The sequence below is a fragment of the Eulemur rufifrons genome, chromosome 18 (genome assembly GCF_041146395.1).
Source record: "Eulemur rufifrons isolate Redbay chromosome 18, OSU_ERuf_1, whole genome shotgun sequence".
In the NCBI taxonomy this organism is placed as follows: domain Eukaryota; kingdom Metazoa; phylum Chordata; class Mammalia; order Primates; family Lemuridae; genus Eulemur; species Eulemur rufifrons.
The window spans coordinates 33,449,983-33,465,822 of NC_091000.1; the positions used below are offsets into that span (position 1 = coordinate 33,449,983).

Genomic DNA, 15,840 nt, shown 5'->3' on the forward strand with positions numbered 1-15,840 from the left:
TGTGTAATCAGATACTTGGAAAAGTTGCACAGATCCATTAATAAGACAGCTTTGTTTTATATGCCTTAAACTCAAACGCTGATGTCAGGGCTTCAGCCCCTCGTTTCAAATAATTGCTCGGTGGTATCTGTGATCTTCTCAAAGGTTTATCCTAATTCAAGAAATAGGGAGGTGATTTTCTGAAAAACTTCATTTTTATTAGACTTGGACTTGGTTTTGCCTTATTCCCCTGGTGTCAGATTTTCTACTGCTGCATAGCAACAGTGGAGCCATGGGAGAAGTGGCTGAGCCAGAGGAAGGCAGCTGGGAACTGGACAGAGACAAAGCCAAACGCTGGCTAGGATCTCATTTTTGGGTCTTGTTCCCTGCTGCACGTAGTTATTCGTACTTTTATCTTATTCCATTGTCAAGATCAGGCGACTGGTTAATTTTGCTACCTCCTTTCTCTTTGAAAACTACCCCAAAACTTAGCAGTTTACAACAACCATTTTATCATATCTCACCATGTTGTGGGTCAGGAATTTGGGCAATTCATTTGCTTCTTGTCACTTCAACTGGGGTCGTTGGTGGATTTCAGCTGGCACCGAGCTTGTCTCATGTGTCCAAGACTCACATGTCTGGCACCTTGGCAGGGACAGCTGGAAGTCTGAGCTCTGCAGAGCCCATCTCTCTCTCCTTACAGTCTCAGGGCCCCTCAATGTTTTTGCTGCAGCAGGCTCCGGGCTCCAGTGTGGAACCTGCCACTTCTCCCAGAGGCCAGGTCTGGAACTCGAAAAAATATCATTTTAGCTGTAATCAATTGATCAGAGCAGTCACAGGCCAACCCAACTGAAGAGCTCAACTGGAGAAGTCTTAAAGCATTTGCAGCTCTCTTTTAATTCATCACACCTGTTTTCTTTTTAAAATTCTTCTTGCTAGTATTTCACCTGCAAACCTCTGTATGGCAATTGGTTTGTCTATGGCGTAAGAGATATAAATTATAAACAACCATTACAAAAGGTCAAGTTAGCTGTTAATTAAAGATGTGCAGAAGTAAAGACATAAGTGCCACTCTACCTTATGTAAGTAGTAAAACTGAAGAAAACATAATAAATTCTAATGCAGGCAAGCATTCTTTGACAGGCGCTTGGCAAAAACTTAAGGTAGTTGAGCTACCTTTTTATTCCTTTGATCCAGTAATCCCACCCAAGATAATTCATACAGGAACATCATTCAGAAAGAGAAAAAATATATGTGTACACACATATTTATAGGTGTGTTATTCACAGCTGTGAAACATAGAAATGATGTGAACATAGGAGAAAGATTTAAGTAAATTATAAAAAAAATCTTTTTCTACTGTGTAGCCATTAAATTGATAGGTGGCATTCCTACGTAGAAACATGAGAGTATTTTTTCATGTAAATAAAGCTAAAAATATAATTGTTAATGATATGATTATAGTATATATTTGAACAATGCCCATGAGAATAGAAATGAACAATAAGAAAAAATAAAAATAGATTTTGTTCAAGTGGTATCTTTTGAATTTGTTTTATTTTATTATGTTTTAAAGTTCTTTCAATAATAAAATTTTTTAAATTTAATGACTGTCCCAGACCAGACCCTAAAGATTCAATAAACGTGTTTTAAATGCCGCTGAACTTGAAAACATGTAAAAATCTATTTATAGACACACACACAGTAGCAAACATCTTTCTGTAAATAAAACATATTTATGAAAAACATAAATACATAATTTATACTTTTATTCTGGCGCATCACGTGACAGGGTGCACGGTGATGTAATGGGAACAGACCCCACTGGGATTTGGCAGCCCAGAGCCCTGGCCCTGGCTCCCCGTGGAGACCAGCAAATACGCAGGTCCTCAGGTTCCCAACCGGAACACAAGAGGGAGAAAGATCAGCCCAAAGGTCTCGCCTTGTTTTTAAATTATTGATGCTGGGTTTCTAAATGTATTAGCTTTTTATCTGTTGCCTAATTTAAGGCTAGATTGAAAAATAGAAAAACGCTCAGAATGTAGTATGCTGCTATTGGCTTTGGCCAATTAAGTAAGACAAAACGCATGGAAACAACAACAAAAACCCACTTCATTCAGCAGGTGTTTATTCGGCACTTATTGTTCTAGACATTGTGACCAGCATACAAAATGTCTCCCCTTATGGAGCTTATATTCTAAAGGGAGGGGTGTGCATAGACAATAAACAAAATACAGAAATAAAACATTCGATTGGTCGCACGGTAGTAAGTGCCATGGAGAAAAATAAATTGGGGTGAGTGAGACAGTTCTGGAGGGGGAGTTGACAATTTTAAATTGTGTCTCCAAGGAATGCTTCCATGAAAAGATACAATAAAGACCTAAAGGAAGTGAGGCAGCAGCTCGGAGGATGTGTGGGTATTCCTGTAGGGGTGGGAAGCCATTGGGGGGGTTGAGCAGAGGGGTGCCATGACCTGACTTACCAGGCTCACTCCAGTTGCAGTGTCAAGGTAGGTGGTGGCAAAGCAAGGTGGACACAGGGAGACCAGTTAGGAAGCTATTGCAATGATCAAAACAATATAACAGGTGAGATGGTGAGAAATGGTTGCATTTGGACTTATCTTCAAGGAAGACGTTGCAAGATTTGCTAAAAGATCAGATGTATAGTAAAAGAGGCATCTCTCAAGATTTTGGTCCTGAGATGGTAAAAACTGGAGAAAGGACAGATGTGGGAGCAAAGATGACCAGGAGTCTGCTTTGGGTATACTTGAATGTCTGTTAGATGTCCTAGTGGAGCTCTCAAGTAGGCAGCTGAATATACAAGTCAAGAGTTAGAGGTTCCAGGCTAGAGTTATAAATGTAGGAATTATCAGTATATAGTTAAATGATACTTAAGCCATGAGACTGGATGAGGTCACCAAGAGAGAGAATGAAGATAGGAAAGAAGTCCAAGGACTAGACCCTAAGAGAAATCCAATGCTAAGAACTTGGGGAGAGGGCAGGGTCCAGCCAAACAGATGAGGAGTGGCCAGTAAGTCAGAAGGAAAACCCAGAGAATGTGGTAGAAGCCAAGTGAATAAAGCAGTTCAAAGAAAAGGGATTACTTCTGGAATATCAGCTGTAGGTGGTTGAATCTATCTCCACTTGCAGATTTTCTATGACAAGTGAAGATGTCATTCATATATATATATATACATACACACACACTGACTAGATGGAAGCCTATTTATTAATATCATCACACCTAGTAAAAAGAGCATATTTGTGTATGTATAATATATGTGGTACCGTTATATTCCAAGTAGAAATTGGTTTTGAAACATCTGGTACTTCATATTTTCCATACCTTTCCCCACCTCCATCATAAAAAAATGATTGTTTTAATTCCTCTTGTGGTTGTTTTCTTCCTATTTGATGGAGATGTTATTGAGACCAGTGTGATTACAAATAGAAACTATTCTAATGCTCAGTGATGTGGGTTAATGAAGGAGAAGACTGATTATGAATCATTTGCTAAACTAGACACTAAAAATTACTTCTGCTTATCTAAAAATGTTGAATTTACATTGGATTATGGGGTGTATGACATTCTGGGAATTCATGGCACATTATAAATTGAAGCTGGTCTGTGAATATATTCACCATAAGAACATGTTGACCATATTTTCTTGCTTAAACCACCTTCCACCCAAAATCCTGGCTAAGAAATCTGGCTTTCTTACTCTCTGGTGGAATAGGATGTTTTATTTAAATCACCTTTCCTGGTAACTGACCTGAGGAAGAGAGAGGAGGAACAGATGTAACTCAGTTGGCAGCCTTGGGATAGAGACATCCCACCTCCATTCCTTCTAGCTTTTACTGGACATTGGGCTGCCAGTCTAATAAGGCAACAAAGAAAAGTAAACCGAAGTGAAAAGAAAAATAAACAGCAGTCTTTCTCCCATTGGAAATGATCATAAATTTTAAAAGGCAATCTTGGCTATATCATAAAAGGATTTTCTTCGTCTGTTTGCATAGCTGTATTTTATTCCATTCTGAACTAATCTGAACCTTTTCTCTTTTTTTAGAGATTTTTATTGTACACCAATCTTACTTACCCTAAAAATCTTTTGCAAAACATTTCTCCAGCAAATTGTGCTGTATATATGCCATGTAGTGTCATCGTAAAATACCCAAATCTCATGGGTTCTAATCTACAGGCAATTCCGGTGAAGAAGTAGGCTATATAATTCTCAGAGTCAGATTTTCACAGATGTACTGTGCAGATATGCTGAGATAGTCCACTAAACACAAGGGAACACGGGGCTCATCCTGGTGGATATGGGCAGCTTGTATGTTCCTTTGGCTTTATTGATTTATCTTCCACGTTAAGTTGTATGTATGTCCTACAAACCCACGTGCACCTGTCTCCAATGCTTTAGTCAGTTTTACAGCCTTCTTCTGGCACTATCTAATAAAAACCATAAAAAGAAACTATTTCCTTTCCATTACAACAGCAACAAAAATTTCAAGAATGAGGGCACAAAAATACCAAACCACGTCACAGGTCTCTTCCTAATAGTAAGTCTAAAAGCAGTTAGCATCAGACCATCACATCAGGTCAAAGAGCACAGTTTCTAAACCAAACCTTCTTTAGACTTAACATTTAAATGTGATCATTATCCTAAAAATATTAAAGTAAAAAATAAAGTAAGCATAATTTTTTAATGCCAGTTTTTTGATTGACCTAATTGTTCAGATACATTTATATCCTATACTCTGTATGATCTATTCTTTTCTTAGATTGTGCACCCTAAAGATTAGGAACCAAAGTATCTCTTACTAAGTTTTATCTCCTCTAGCACAGGACCATAATGGGAGGCATTTACCAGAAATGTCATTCATTTACTAAAACGGCCACCCTGGTACAAGCCCACTGTGATCATATTTTGAGGGTAGAAGAAAGAAGGAAACAATGGAATATCTATGGTCACTATTCACTCAAGAGTATCTAGGCCCACTTCGTAGATAATATGTCAAGTTTTCTTTCTTAATATCTATAGAGGAATAAAATATTACTATAGTAAGTACCAGCAGCTTTCACTGCCACTCCCATCATCCAACTTTTCCCCCAGCTTAGAAAATATAGGCACACCTGTCTATTGCTGCCACATTCTAAACCCTCTTGAGATTTTACTGGAGCCCAAAGAAAGACCTCAGACTCAAGCCTGCGAGGCGATTAATTTCCAAAAGGGTGGAATTCTTCATTGCCCCACTTTGTTTTTAATACCAACACTCACAGAAAATTCCTAAAAAGCTAATAGTTGACCACTGGCCAAGAGGAGGAGCTTCCCAGCATTTATAATTTTTGTTTAACTGAAATAAATTTAAAATTTCCAAACAACTTGGTACCATTATCCCTTTTCTTTTCAGGTACAGAGCAGTTGCCTCCTGGAGTCGTGTTCAGGGAATTGGGATTCCCTTGGTTACTGCCATTGAAATTGTCTCCATCTGGATCATTTCCTTCATCCTGGCCATCCCGGAAGCGATCGGCTTCGTCATGGTGCCCTTTGAATACAAGGGTGAACAGCACAATACCTGTATGCTCAATGCCACATCAAAATTCATGGAGGTACTAATGGTTTAAAAGGAATTAACTGGGAGAGGAGGAGGTCTTCAGCTATACTTCATCATCTTAAGACTTGTTGACATCTTCTCAATGCCAAGTGTGGTTCACTCTGTCAAATAGTCTTCAGCTGCATGAAAAGTAGATGTTAAACCAGCGTCTGGCTTCTTGAATAGGATAACTATTTTGCTTTTCACTCTTGTACTGTAGCACAACTCTAGACCTCTAGACACAATTGTTCTGCACCAAACAACTAAGAATTCTGAAGCAAATTTACTAAGAGGGACTAGATGTGTATATTTATATTAATAATATTTGTTTTTATAATAAGGAATACAGCATAACAGTCTCCATCTGATAGACATACTGATGTTTATTTTATGTCACTTAGGGAGATGCACATTACTCACACATTTTTTGAAGATCGATTCAGTAATTCAAAGTAGTGAACAGTACTTACCTGTGATTGTAATAGTATAGATTCTGTCTAATATGCAAATAAGATAAAATTGCAGAATTTTTTAAAAGAATGTTTTGGTTTAACAAGTTCAGTTTGTTTTTTTTTTACTACACCTGACCACATTAATATTTCTCTGAAAAGCTTAATCACATAACTGAGTGTTTTGGGAAATCTGTTTAAATGCATGTTTCCTTGGCAAAACTAGTTACATACACCTAAGGAAGAAAACTAAAAGGATAACTATTTGTCTGAAATCAGTATAATTTAGTGTTTGATGTACGTTTCATGCAGTTCAGATTCCACATGTAATTGTTCACAGACGTTTCAAGGTATGTTTTCCTAACTTGGAAAATTCACAAAATTAGTGGTTTTATGGTTGAGCAGTTCTCCTGCTTGGAAATTCTTCTTTTTAAATTAAAAGTGCTCATGAAAACTGCCAAACTGGCAACCTTAACATTGAGGTCTTCTGTTTATCGACTGACATTTTTATGAGGTCAGTCTCCACAGTGAAAAACAAAGTAGACGGTAGGAGATTATCAGAATTCGGGCAGTGTGAATAAGCAATCTAGATATTCCAGACTGAAATGTTAGAGAAAAAAAACATCAACATAAGAAGGATCTTACTAATCATTAGAACTGGACAAAAGGAAATGGGTTATTTCATAAAGACTGAGCCTCCTTTATAGAAGTGTTCAAGTAAAGTGAGGATACCCTTCAGGCTAGGGTGGCCTAGAGTGTTGTGGTAGAGGATATGAGTTAATCTGATACATTTTAGCGTTCAAGTCTAAAGTCCTGTTCTTTTTTCCTAAATTTACTTCCCCTTTTTTCCACGCTTGCTCCTCAACTTTGCTCTACCCTTAAACTGACAGGAGGCCGCTCCCTACCCTTGCTAATGACATCAGCTCAAAAGAGAGGCATGACCCTTTCTCTGCAGGCCTCCACCACGGAGGGGTCAGCTTCCAGACCCTCCGCAGCTGCTTCTGGGCCATTCACACCCAGCCAGCAATGCACCAGGAAGAGGAGGGTACAAAAGAAGGGAGGATGGGTGCTGAAAGGAGTGTTTGTGTTACACTTTAAAAAAGAGAGAGAGAAAGAGAATGAGAGAGTCCTCCTGAATTTTTTTTGAAGTTCAGAACTGAAATACAATGTTATAGGGTAGAGAAATGTGTGTGTCTGCAGATTAGAATAAACCAACTCCTTTGGGAGACTGCACATAACCTGAGGATAGAATTCAGGTGTCTGTGAACTTGGATGGGAAAAAAAGGACATGTTTATTTTCACTAACTTCTAATTGAATTTATCATTTCCTTCGATTAAGAACATTGCCAACAAATGACGATAGTATTTAACAGTACTGTGACTTCTTTACTAATAGAAATAGCAGACCTTTTCATTTCAACACTTGTATAATCTTGAAATATCATTTGTGCTCATCACTACTTCCACATTCTGGTAGTTATTAGAACCACCATTAGGTTTATTTGTTAATAAACACTTCTATTACTATATCAGAATTTTACTTTTAATATTTTGATTGCTATGTTTCAGTGTAATTGGTTTCCATTGCAATCTTATGTAGTTTATTTTATGCATGTAAAAGTTTCATTCTCAGCAGGGATTATAGTTTTCACCAGACTTCCAAAGGTGTCAATGGCATAAAAATAGTTATGAACTCCTGCCCCAAACTTTTTTGGTTTTAGGAACCATTTTTAGATGATTTTAATAGACATAATGTAACCCACTGAGCCTCTTTCTATATTCAGAAACTGTCCAGTTTTTCACAGCACAGCATGATTATTTTTTACTGTGGGAACTGAGATAGTACAGGAGGCTGCATTGTGCTTAGTAAATAAACAATCTGGAGAAACATTATAAGGAAAGAAAAAGCATTGCTTCCCAAGCTGGTGATTATTTAGTGGGAAGAAGAATTTAGATATCATTTTCCAACTTTCCATTTTTATAGGATATTAAGTTTTCTCCTTAAAAAAGACATAAAACTGAATAATCTTGGTATTTATAAATCCTGCCCACAGGGAGATAATGTTAAATATGCCTTCAGATAAGGTATGCTGCCTCAATAGTTTCCAGGTGGTATTAAAAGAGGGAGAATGAGTATAGTTATTGATGGCTCAAACTGGCTGGCTTTGAGGTCACATAGCAGGCATACCAGGCAAGGGGTTAACTCCCATTAACCAAAGCTACACAGATAAGCCATTCATAACCTTCGCTGTTCCCCAGCAAGATGTTCATGTTAAGTAACCTTTAACCACGATAGTCAAAAGGAAACCAGACACAATAAAATCTGAGGCTCGTCAGTAAATAAAGATACACATATATATTCTTCATGTCTCAAAATCATGTTTTATGAGCTTGGGAAAGAAATTATTTTTATCGATTAGGGCTCTTCCGCGGTGTCACTGAAACCAACTTCAGTTTATAAAAAGTATCCCGGTCAGGATAATTTTTTTAAACACAGTTTCTTTATGTGTTTAAAGATTATAAGGCCAGAATAATTTCTAGAGTTTCACATTTAATTGAGTTTTGAGCACCACCCCCAAACCCATGACTGCAACCAAAGAGCATGAATTTACAAACATATCTGCAAGTCTAAAGATTTTGAAGCTACCAGAGGCACTGCAGTTAATATATCTTCTTATTTGCCTCCTTTTCCCTCTCTTCTCTTCACTTTACAGTACTACCAAAATGGAAAGGACTGGTGGCTCTTTGGGTTCTATTTCTGCATGCCCTTGGTGTGCACCGCAATCTTCTACACCCTCATGACCTGTGAGATGTTGAACAGAAGGAATGGCAGCTTGAGAATTGCCCTCAGTGAACATCTTAAACAGGTAAATCCCATAGTCATGCAAATCTGGCCAGGACTGGTTAGTCCCTGACAAGAGGAGCCCTGCAAATACTGTCTTTAGCAGATTTGGCCTCGTTTCCTAAAAATGAAAATACTGTCCTATAACTGTTTCCTTTATAGTTATAGTGTCAGAAATTTCTTTTGTGAAATGAGGAGCCGACCTGAGAAACAGGTGGTCTCGGAGGTTGGGCCCAAACAGAGAGGAGCTATTCCTTTATTTTGCCAAGAGCATTGGTGTATGTGGGTCCATACATTGAACTGGGCTTGGAACTGTTTCAGGACAAAAAGAAGCATATGACTTTCTTCCCGGGAAGGCTTTACCGTCTTGTTGAAATAAAACACAAACCATGAAACAACTGGAAGATAGAATCACAGGTATGGTGAAAGTAGCCTGTGCTGTAGGAAGCCAGGGAGGATATGAGATAGAGTCGTGGAGAAACTGTTCATGGATGAGGGGGATTGGACTAGGCCTTGGAGGATAAATGGGATTTGATGGGGAAGAAAAGGACAGAGGGCATTTCAGGTGCAATAGCAGGAGTCCAGTTAGAACATGGAATGGGCACCATATGCATTTGGTGAGTGGGAAAAAGGAGATGAACCTCATTAGAGCAATGGCCAAGGTAAGACTCATGCTAGGCCATGGGATCATGTACATTAGAAGAGGTAAAATGTTGGAGGAGCCAAAGTTCTAGAAGAAACTTGAACCTGTTTATAGGAGGCGACTGTTTACCCTCCTGGGCAGAAATAGAACAGATAAAGCTGTGTGGGGTTTAGAGGACAAAACTTGACTCTTCTACTTGTTGGCTCTGTGACCTTGGGCAAATTGCTTAATCTCTCTGAACTTCTACTTTCTCATAAAATGTATGCAATAATACATCATGGAGATTACCTATAGCATGAAAGGTGCTTAATGGTACCCAGCTGCTAGTAAGTGCTCAGCAAATGTTAATTTATATTAATTCTAAGAGTAAAACTGGGACTGCAGGTAAGTTCTTAGTCACAATAGCGAAGTATATAAGGATGTCCAACCACACCAGAAGTTAATGTGAGTTGTTGATGGAGTCTGTAAGTCTGCCCTATATAATTACCATGTGTAAGCATCATTCCTCATCACAGCTCTTTTCAACTACTGTACTGATTTTTCTGAGCTTCAGCTCTTCATCTGTAAATTACATGTAATAACATATGCATCAATGTTGTTAAGAGAATCAAAAGAATTAATGTGCATGTTTGTACTCTGTAAAATCCAACATGCCATACAAATGATAGCTATTATCTTTCATTGACATTTAGCAGGAAAATCACATTCAGAAACTTTAGTATTACTTTGTTTGGGTATGAATGCTTCAAATACTCCACATGTCAACATATTAAGCAACTATTACCTCTCATTCTTGCAATGGAGGTAATTAGTTAGAATAGATTTGCAAAAAATAGCGTTTTAAAATATAGATTTTTGCATTAGCACCATGATTGAGCCTGTTTACTCTATGAGTGATGCCTGCTGTGACAATAAATAAATAGGGATTGGGAACAATAATAATATGCTACTTCCCATTTAAGTTTTTAAAGAGCATTTCGTTGTCTTTTTCTTATTTGATTCCAACAAGCACCCTGTGAGATAGGTAGGAAAGATATTATCCTTATTGTGCAGGTGGTTAAGAGATTTGCTCAACCAAAAGAGGTTAGAACCCAAGATTTGGTACCCATGCAGTGGATGTTCCCTTCGGTCACACTCAAAGCTGTAGCAGGTGCTAACAGTAGAGGAGCAAGGCTGGCTGGAGTCCTTCACCTGGGACTGTGGGAGAGCTACCATAGAGCAGAAAGCTTTGCCACCTTCTGGCTAATATGCTATGGGGGCTCATGGTCTTGCTTCTTGCTTGGTTGTCTCTGATTTCTCTTCATTATAACGGCAACAACTTTATCAGTTAGGGATTGTGTTTGGATGCTGGTAACAGAAAACCCAAAATAACAATGAGTCGACCAAGGAAGGGTTTGATCTTTCTCCCACAGCAAAAAGTTCAGATGCCGCTGGTTCAGTGGTCAAGAAACTTAGAGGCCAGGGGTCTGCTGTTGGGCTCATCTTTCCTTCAGTCTTGGAAGACAGCAGCAGCTCTACTTTTCTATCTGATTTCCAGGCAGCAACAGGGGAAGAACAAAGAACATATTAATGTGTGTGCACTAAAGAGCATCCCCCACACACTTTTAAGTAGCTTTTCCAGAAACCCACACAACACTCTCTACTTCCTGTCATTGGTCAGAACTGGGTCAGGTGGCCGTGTAGATGATTTGGGCCAAGCTTCCTGCTGCCATAACAAAATCAAAGATCTAACTGATAAGAAGACAGGAGAATTTGCTTAAGCGAATATCAACTTTCATGGCAATGTATTAATATTACCTTTTTAAAAGGGTTGTCCTCTTTGAGTATATGCTCAGGGGAGGTAACTTCTCTCCCTATACACCCCTTTTCTATTTTTCTGGACACATTGTTTTTCTGTGTACACAAAATGATCCTTTAAAAAGATCTCCCATTCTTGTGGATTAAAATCCTTTATTTCTTCCCTCAATCACTGCTGTGAAGCTATATCCCAGCTAGCTCAATAACTATGAAAGATTAAAGAACTCCCAATTCTTTGGGCTACCGTAGCGATTTGTGACAGCTGCCCCAGAATCTTTTGGAATGGCTCAAATCAAGTGAGTTTACTGTTGGCTTCCCAGACGTAATGTTATATGCTTCAGGTTGAACCAGCATTACACTTCCAAACCCTGTTTTCAATCAGTTTTATTTTGACATTAACTGATTCCAGTTACAGGAATGTTACATTTTATGTTCCTAGTTAGGCTTCTAAATGTATGCCGTATAATACTCAAGCATAACGCACACAAATGAATGGTGGCAGAAAATTCCCAACCTATGGTTTTTCTGATCCTGAGCAGACCCAAAGACATGTAAACTTTCAATGGAAGTCAGTCCAGGGTCAGCACGTTCCAGATTTTCCAGCCGTCACTGCTCATAATCCTTTACCTTCTTCTGTTTGCAAACTATATATCTTTGGAAACTATATGTCATTAATAAAAGAATTTAAAAAGCAAAAATAGCACAATGCTAGCTGTCTTCAAGACCAGAAAAAGGAGAAAACATATTGTTCTTATTTTTTCTTGTCTGTTCCCTACTCCTAGCCTGTTTTCCAAAGGTCTTTGTGGATTTATCTATCCATTACCATGTTATGTTCAGTCACCTGCTGCCATGTCATCATTAATGCTAGTTAGTTACCTGTTACTAAGCTTTTGGCTGACCTTTCCCCTCCCCACTCCCAGTCACACACCACACACACACACACACACACACACACGCACAGATGCAGACTTAGCCACGGCGCTGTCTCACACCTCCAGCCAGTTCCCACCTTTCTTCTGGCATATAAATTTTGTCCTGCACCAAAAACCCCAACTTAAGCATTTATAAAAGGTATCCATGCAACAAAAACATTTGTACCCCCTTAATATTTTGAAATTAATAAAAAAAACTTTGTCCTGGCCCTAGTAACCAATCTGAGGCCACCATCCTTCCTGGCAGCTGCCCAAAAGCATCAGTCACAATTCCTTGATTAGAAAGTTGGACTCGGAATCTTTGGGAAGTGGAGGCACTCTAAGGCAGTCCATTCTCTTGGCTCTTTTTGAGTTATTTTTCCCTGTGCTACCTTCTACCTCCTTGTTGTGTAGTTCTTCCATCTAGTACAAAAACACTAAACTTACTGTACTTTTGTTTTTTCTCACTTCCCTTTAGCGTCGAGAAGTGGCAAAAACAGTTTTCTGCTTGGTTGTAATTTTTGCTCTTTGCTGGTTCCCTCTTCATTTAAGCCGTATTTTGAAGAAAACCGTGTATGATGAGATGGACAAGAACCGATGTGAATTACTTAGGTACGATGTTATGCACTCGTTAGAAAATTGGAGTTTCCCTTTCACATTCATAATACATCTATGAAACCATCGCGTCTACATTCTCATTGGCCCTGAAGATTAAAATCACAAAGTTGATTTTTTTTTTAGCTGACATGGCACACAACTAACCCCCACATTTATGCAAGCCACATCCATAATCTTGCCACTCCCCTCCTACGGCTGTGCACAGGGTTTGAGCTAACCACGTGGTTGATATATCTATAACCGTCCTGCAAAATTGAAACTGCCATTCAAACAAGCACTTTTTACAAAATTCTAACTGCCACACATAAGAAATGGCTTCTGGGCAAGAAAAATGCTTATTCTAAGGAAAATGCTAGTTAGCAGATTTTTAAAACAATATGTTCTAATTATTCTACACTCTTTTCTTTTGCTCTAGTTTCTTGCTGCTCATGGACTATATCGGTATTAACTTGGCAACCATGAATTCATGTATAAACCCAATAGCGCTGTATTTTGTGAGCAAGAAATTTAAAAATTGTTTCCAGGTAAGATGATTTTGCAAGCATTTTTAAAAGACAACCAAATGGGTATATTAAGTAGACAACAGACAGGGCCAATTCCAGCTGTAACTTACTTTGATACGCTGTGCTCCTTTTGAGTAAAAAAGTTGAAAATCCCAGCCTGAGCAAGAGTGAGACCCCATCTCTACTAAAAATAGAAAGAAATTATATAGACAGCTAAATATATATAGAAAAAATTAGCCGGGCATGGTGGCGCATGCCTGTAGTCCCAGCTACTCGGGAGGCTGAGACAGGAGGATCCCTTGAGCTCAGGAGTTTGAGGTTGCTGTGAGCTAGGCTGACGCCACGGCACTCACTCTAGCCTGGGCAACAGAGTGAGACTCTGTCTCAAAAAAAAAAAAAAAAAAAAAAAAAAGTTGAAAATCGTATTTTATTACCCAGAAAAGGGTCAGAGTGTCAGCATAACAGAAAAGCAGTATCTATTCACACAATGACATATGCAGAGGTTAAAATTAAAAAGACTAACTTAATTACATGTCAGTTTAGAACCCTCCTTTTAAAAGAAATGCTCAAAAGTGAGCTCCAGGCCACACAGAGTACATAAAACCTATTCACACCTTACTTGCCTTAGACTTTAACTGCAGTCTCAATGAAATGTAAACTCAGTTACTAAGAAAGCTCTCATTAAATGCTTCCTAATAGTATGTTTAGTAATAGTCTCTTCAAGGAAAGTAAATGCTTGTTGCTCTGGGAATCTGAACTAATATAATTTCATTCTAAATCAGTTCCCTTCTGTTTTTAAACTTCTGCCAGCTGAGCCACTCCTGTGGCTCTAAGTATGTCTTAATGATGTGTCATTTTTCCAGTCCCTGGAATGATTTTAGCATAGACAATCCTACCTGGATATTATTACCTGTGACCAGGCTGTTTAACTTTAGCTCACGGTACATAGGAGGCAGAGTAGGGGAGGGGCCAAGGGTGCAGGCTGTGGAAGCGAACAACCTCCACTGAACCACAGCTCTGCACTTACTACCTGTCTAACCCAGGTCCACCTAGTGCGCCCCCTGCTGCCTCAGTTTCCTCATCTGTAAATTGGATAATCACAGTATCATTCATAAGGAGTGTTCAATGGGTTAGTATGTGTAAAACTCTTGAAATAATAAATGCTCAATATGACTTGCTTATTATTAGGGGTAGAATAGAGAGGAAAAACACAGTAACTTCCTCCATGGAACTTGCAATCTAAAAGGAGACAAAAGACATATTCACTGAAGAATCCTACCAATAGATGAAGCTTGGTATGGACGTTTTTGCTGCCATATTTTTGAGGTCCCCTTGAAGATGTTTATCAGTCACCAACGTTCTGCCCAAAATGCATTGACTAACATGCAGGTTATAACTAATACATGACAGAAGCTTAAGTTAATATCACTTGCTAATTAATTTGTATATTCCTTGGGGGAGGAAAAATTGATGTACAAATTTATCAGAAATTAAACACATTTTTGATGGATCTTCCTAAAAAGGCAACATACCCAAGGGAAAGAGCCCAATCCAGAGTGTCCCAGTTCTAATTCCAATTCTGCCTCTTAGTAACCTCTCTGGGGCTCGCTGTCCTCATTCATAAAAGGGGGAGCTAGCACCTTGCATGGAGAGCGGTTGTGAGGATCATACGAGCTACCTGATGCAGAGAACACTTCCCCACCCATGCCCTGGCCCAAGCCGTGGAGAACTCTCCCTCCGGCCAGTACTGCTGTCCCTTCCTCTTGCACTTGATGAATGGAATTAAAATGAGAAACAAGGGACGTGTTTCAACAGGTTAACATCCGCCTGGAGATGAGAGGCCCCCCACGCTAGATTATTGTGAAGGCTCACTTTCCTCAAGTGTGTGTGGGTATTTACCCCTTGTTGGCGGCTGGGATGGGGCTGGTGGGCTCATGTTATTTCGAGTCTGTTCCTTCTCCCAGTCGTGCCTCTGCTGCTGCTGTTACCAGTCCAGAAGTCTGATGACCTCCGTCCCCATGAACGGAACAAGCATCCAGTGGAAAAACCATGACCAAAACAACCACAACACAGAGAGGAGCAGCCACAAGGACAGTATTAACTAACCATTCTAAGAAACATTCGGCAATATTCCTTCAAATCCTATGGGAGGGAAAAAAAAAAAAAATCCCACAGCAACTATGTCTCCGGAAACCTCTCCTCCAATCCTTCTTCCTTAACTCGGTAGAGAAGAAATGCTTTTCCAAAACAGCAGAGGGGGGACTGGTTTATACCCACAAAGTCTACAAATCTTACTTCTTTAATTTATCCAATTTTCATATTCTGCATGTTATATTCAGCACTAAAAAATGGTGGGAGCTGGGGGAGAATGGAGACTGTTAAATTCATCCAGAAGGATACTTACTGCACTTGCATGGAAATGGAGTTTTCAAGTACATGACTAGCTTTTATGGTAGTTCTGTCAAATGTTCAATGAGAAGTGGTCACCAAAAAACTTTAGAAAC

At 39.0% G+C, this 15,840-nt stretch overlaps 1 protein-coding gene across 2 annotated transcripts in view; it reads left to right on the forward strand.

Moving 5' to 3' along the window:
- Positions 1-15,441, forward strand: part of EDNRA (endothelin receptor type A) — a 48,596-nt gene extending 33,155 nt beyond the window's left edge. The window contains exons 3-7 of one of the 2 annotated variants that reach the window (XM_069493184.1): positions 5,391-5,589; positions 8,737-8,889; positions 12,694-12,827; positions 13,249-13,357; positions 15,301-15,441. In XM_069493184.1, the coding sequence (XP_069349285.1) occupies positions 5,391-5,589; positions 8,737-8,889; positions 12,694-12,827; positions 13,249-13,357; positions 15,301-15,441 (736 nt within the window). The remainder of the gene's footprint in view (positions 1-5,390; positions 5,590-8,736; positions 8,890-12,693; positions 12,828-13,248; positions 13,358-15,300) is intronic. The other variant, XM_069493185.1, reaches the window with a different exon arrangement.
- The last annotated feature ends 399 nt before the right edge of the window (positions 15,442-15,840 follow it).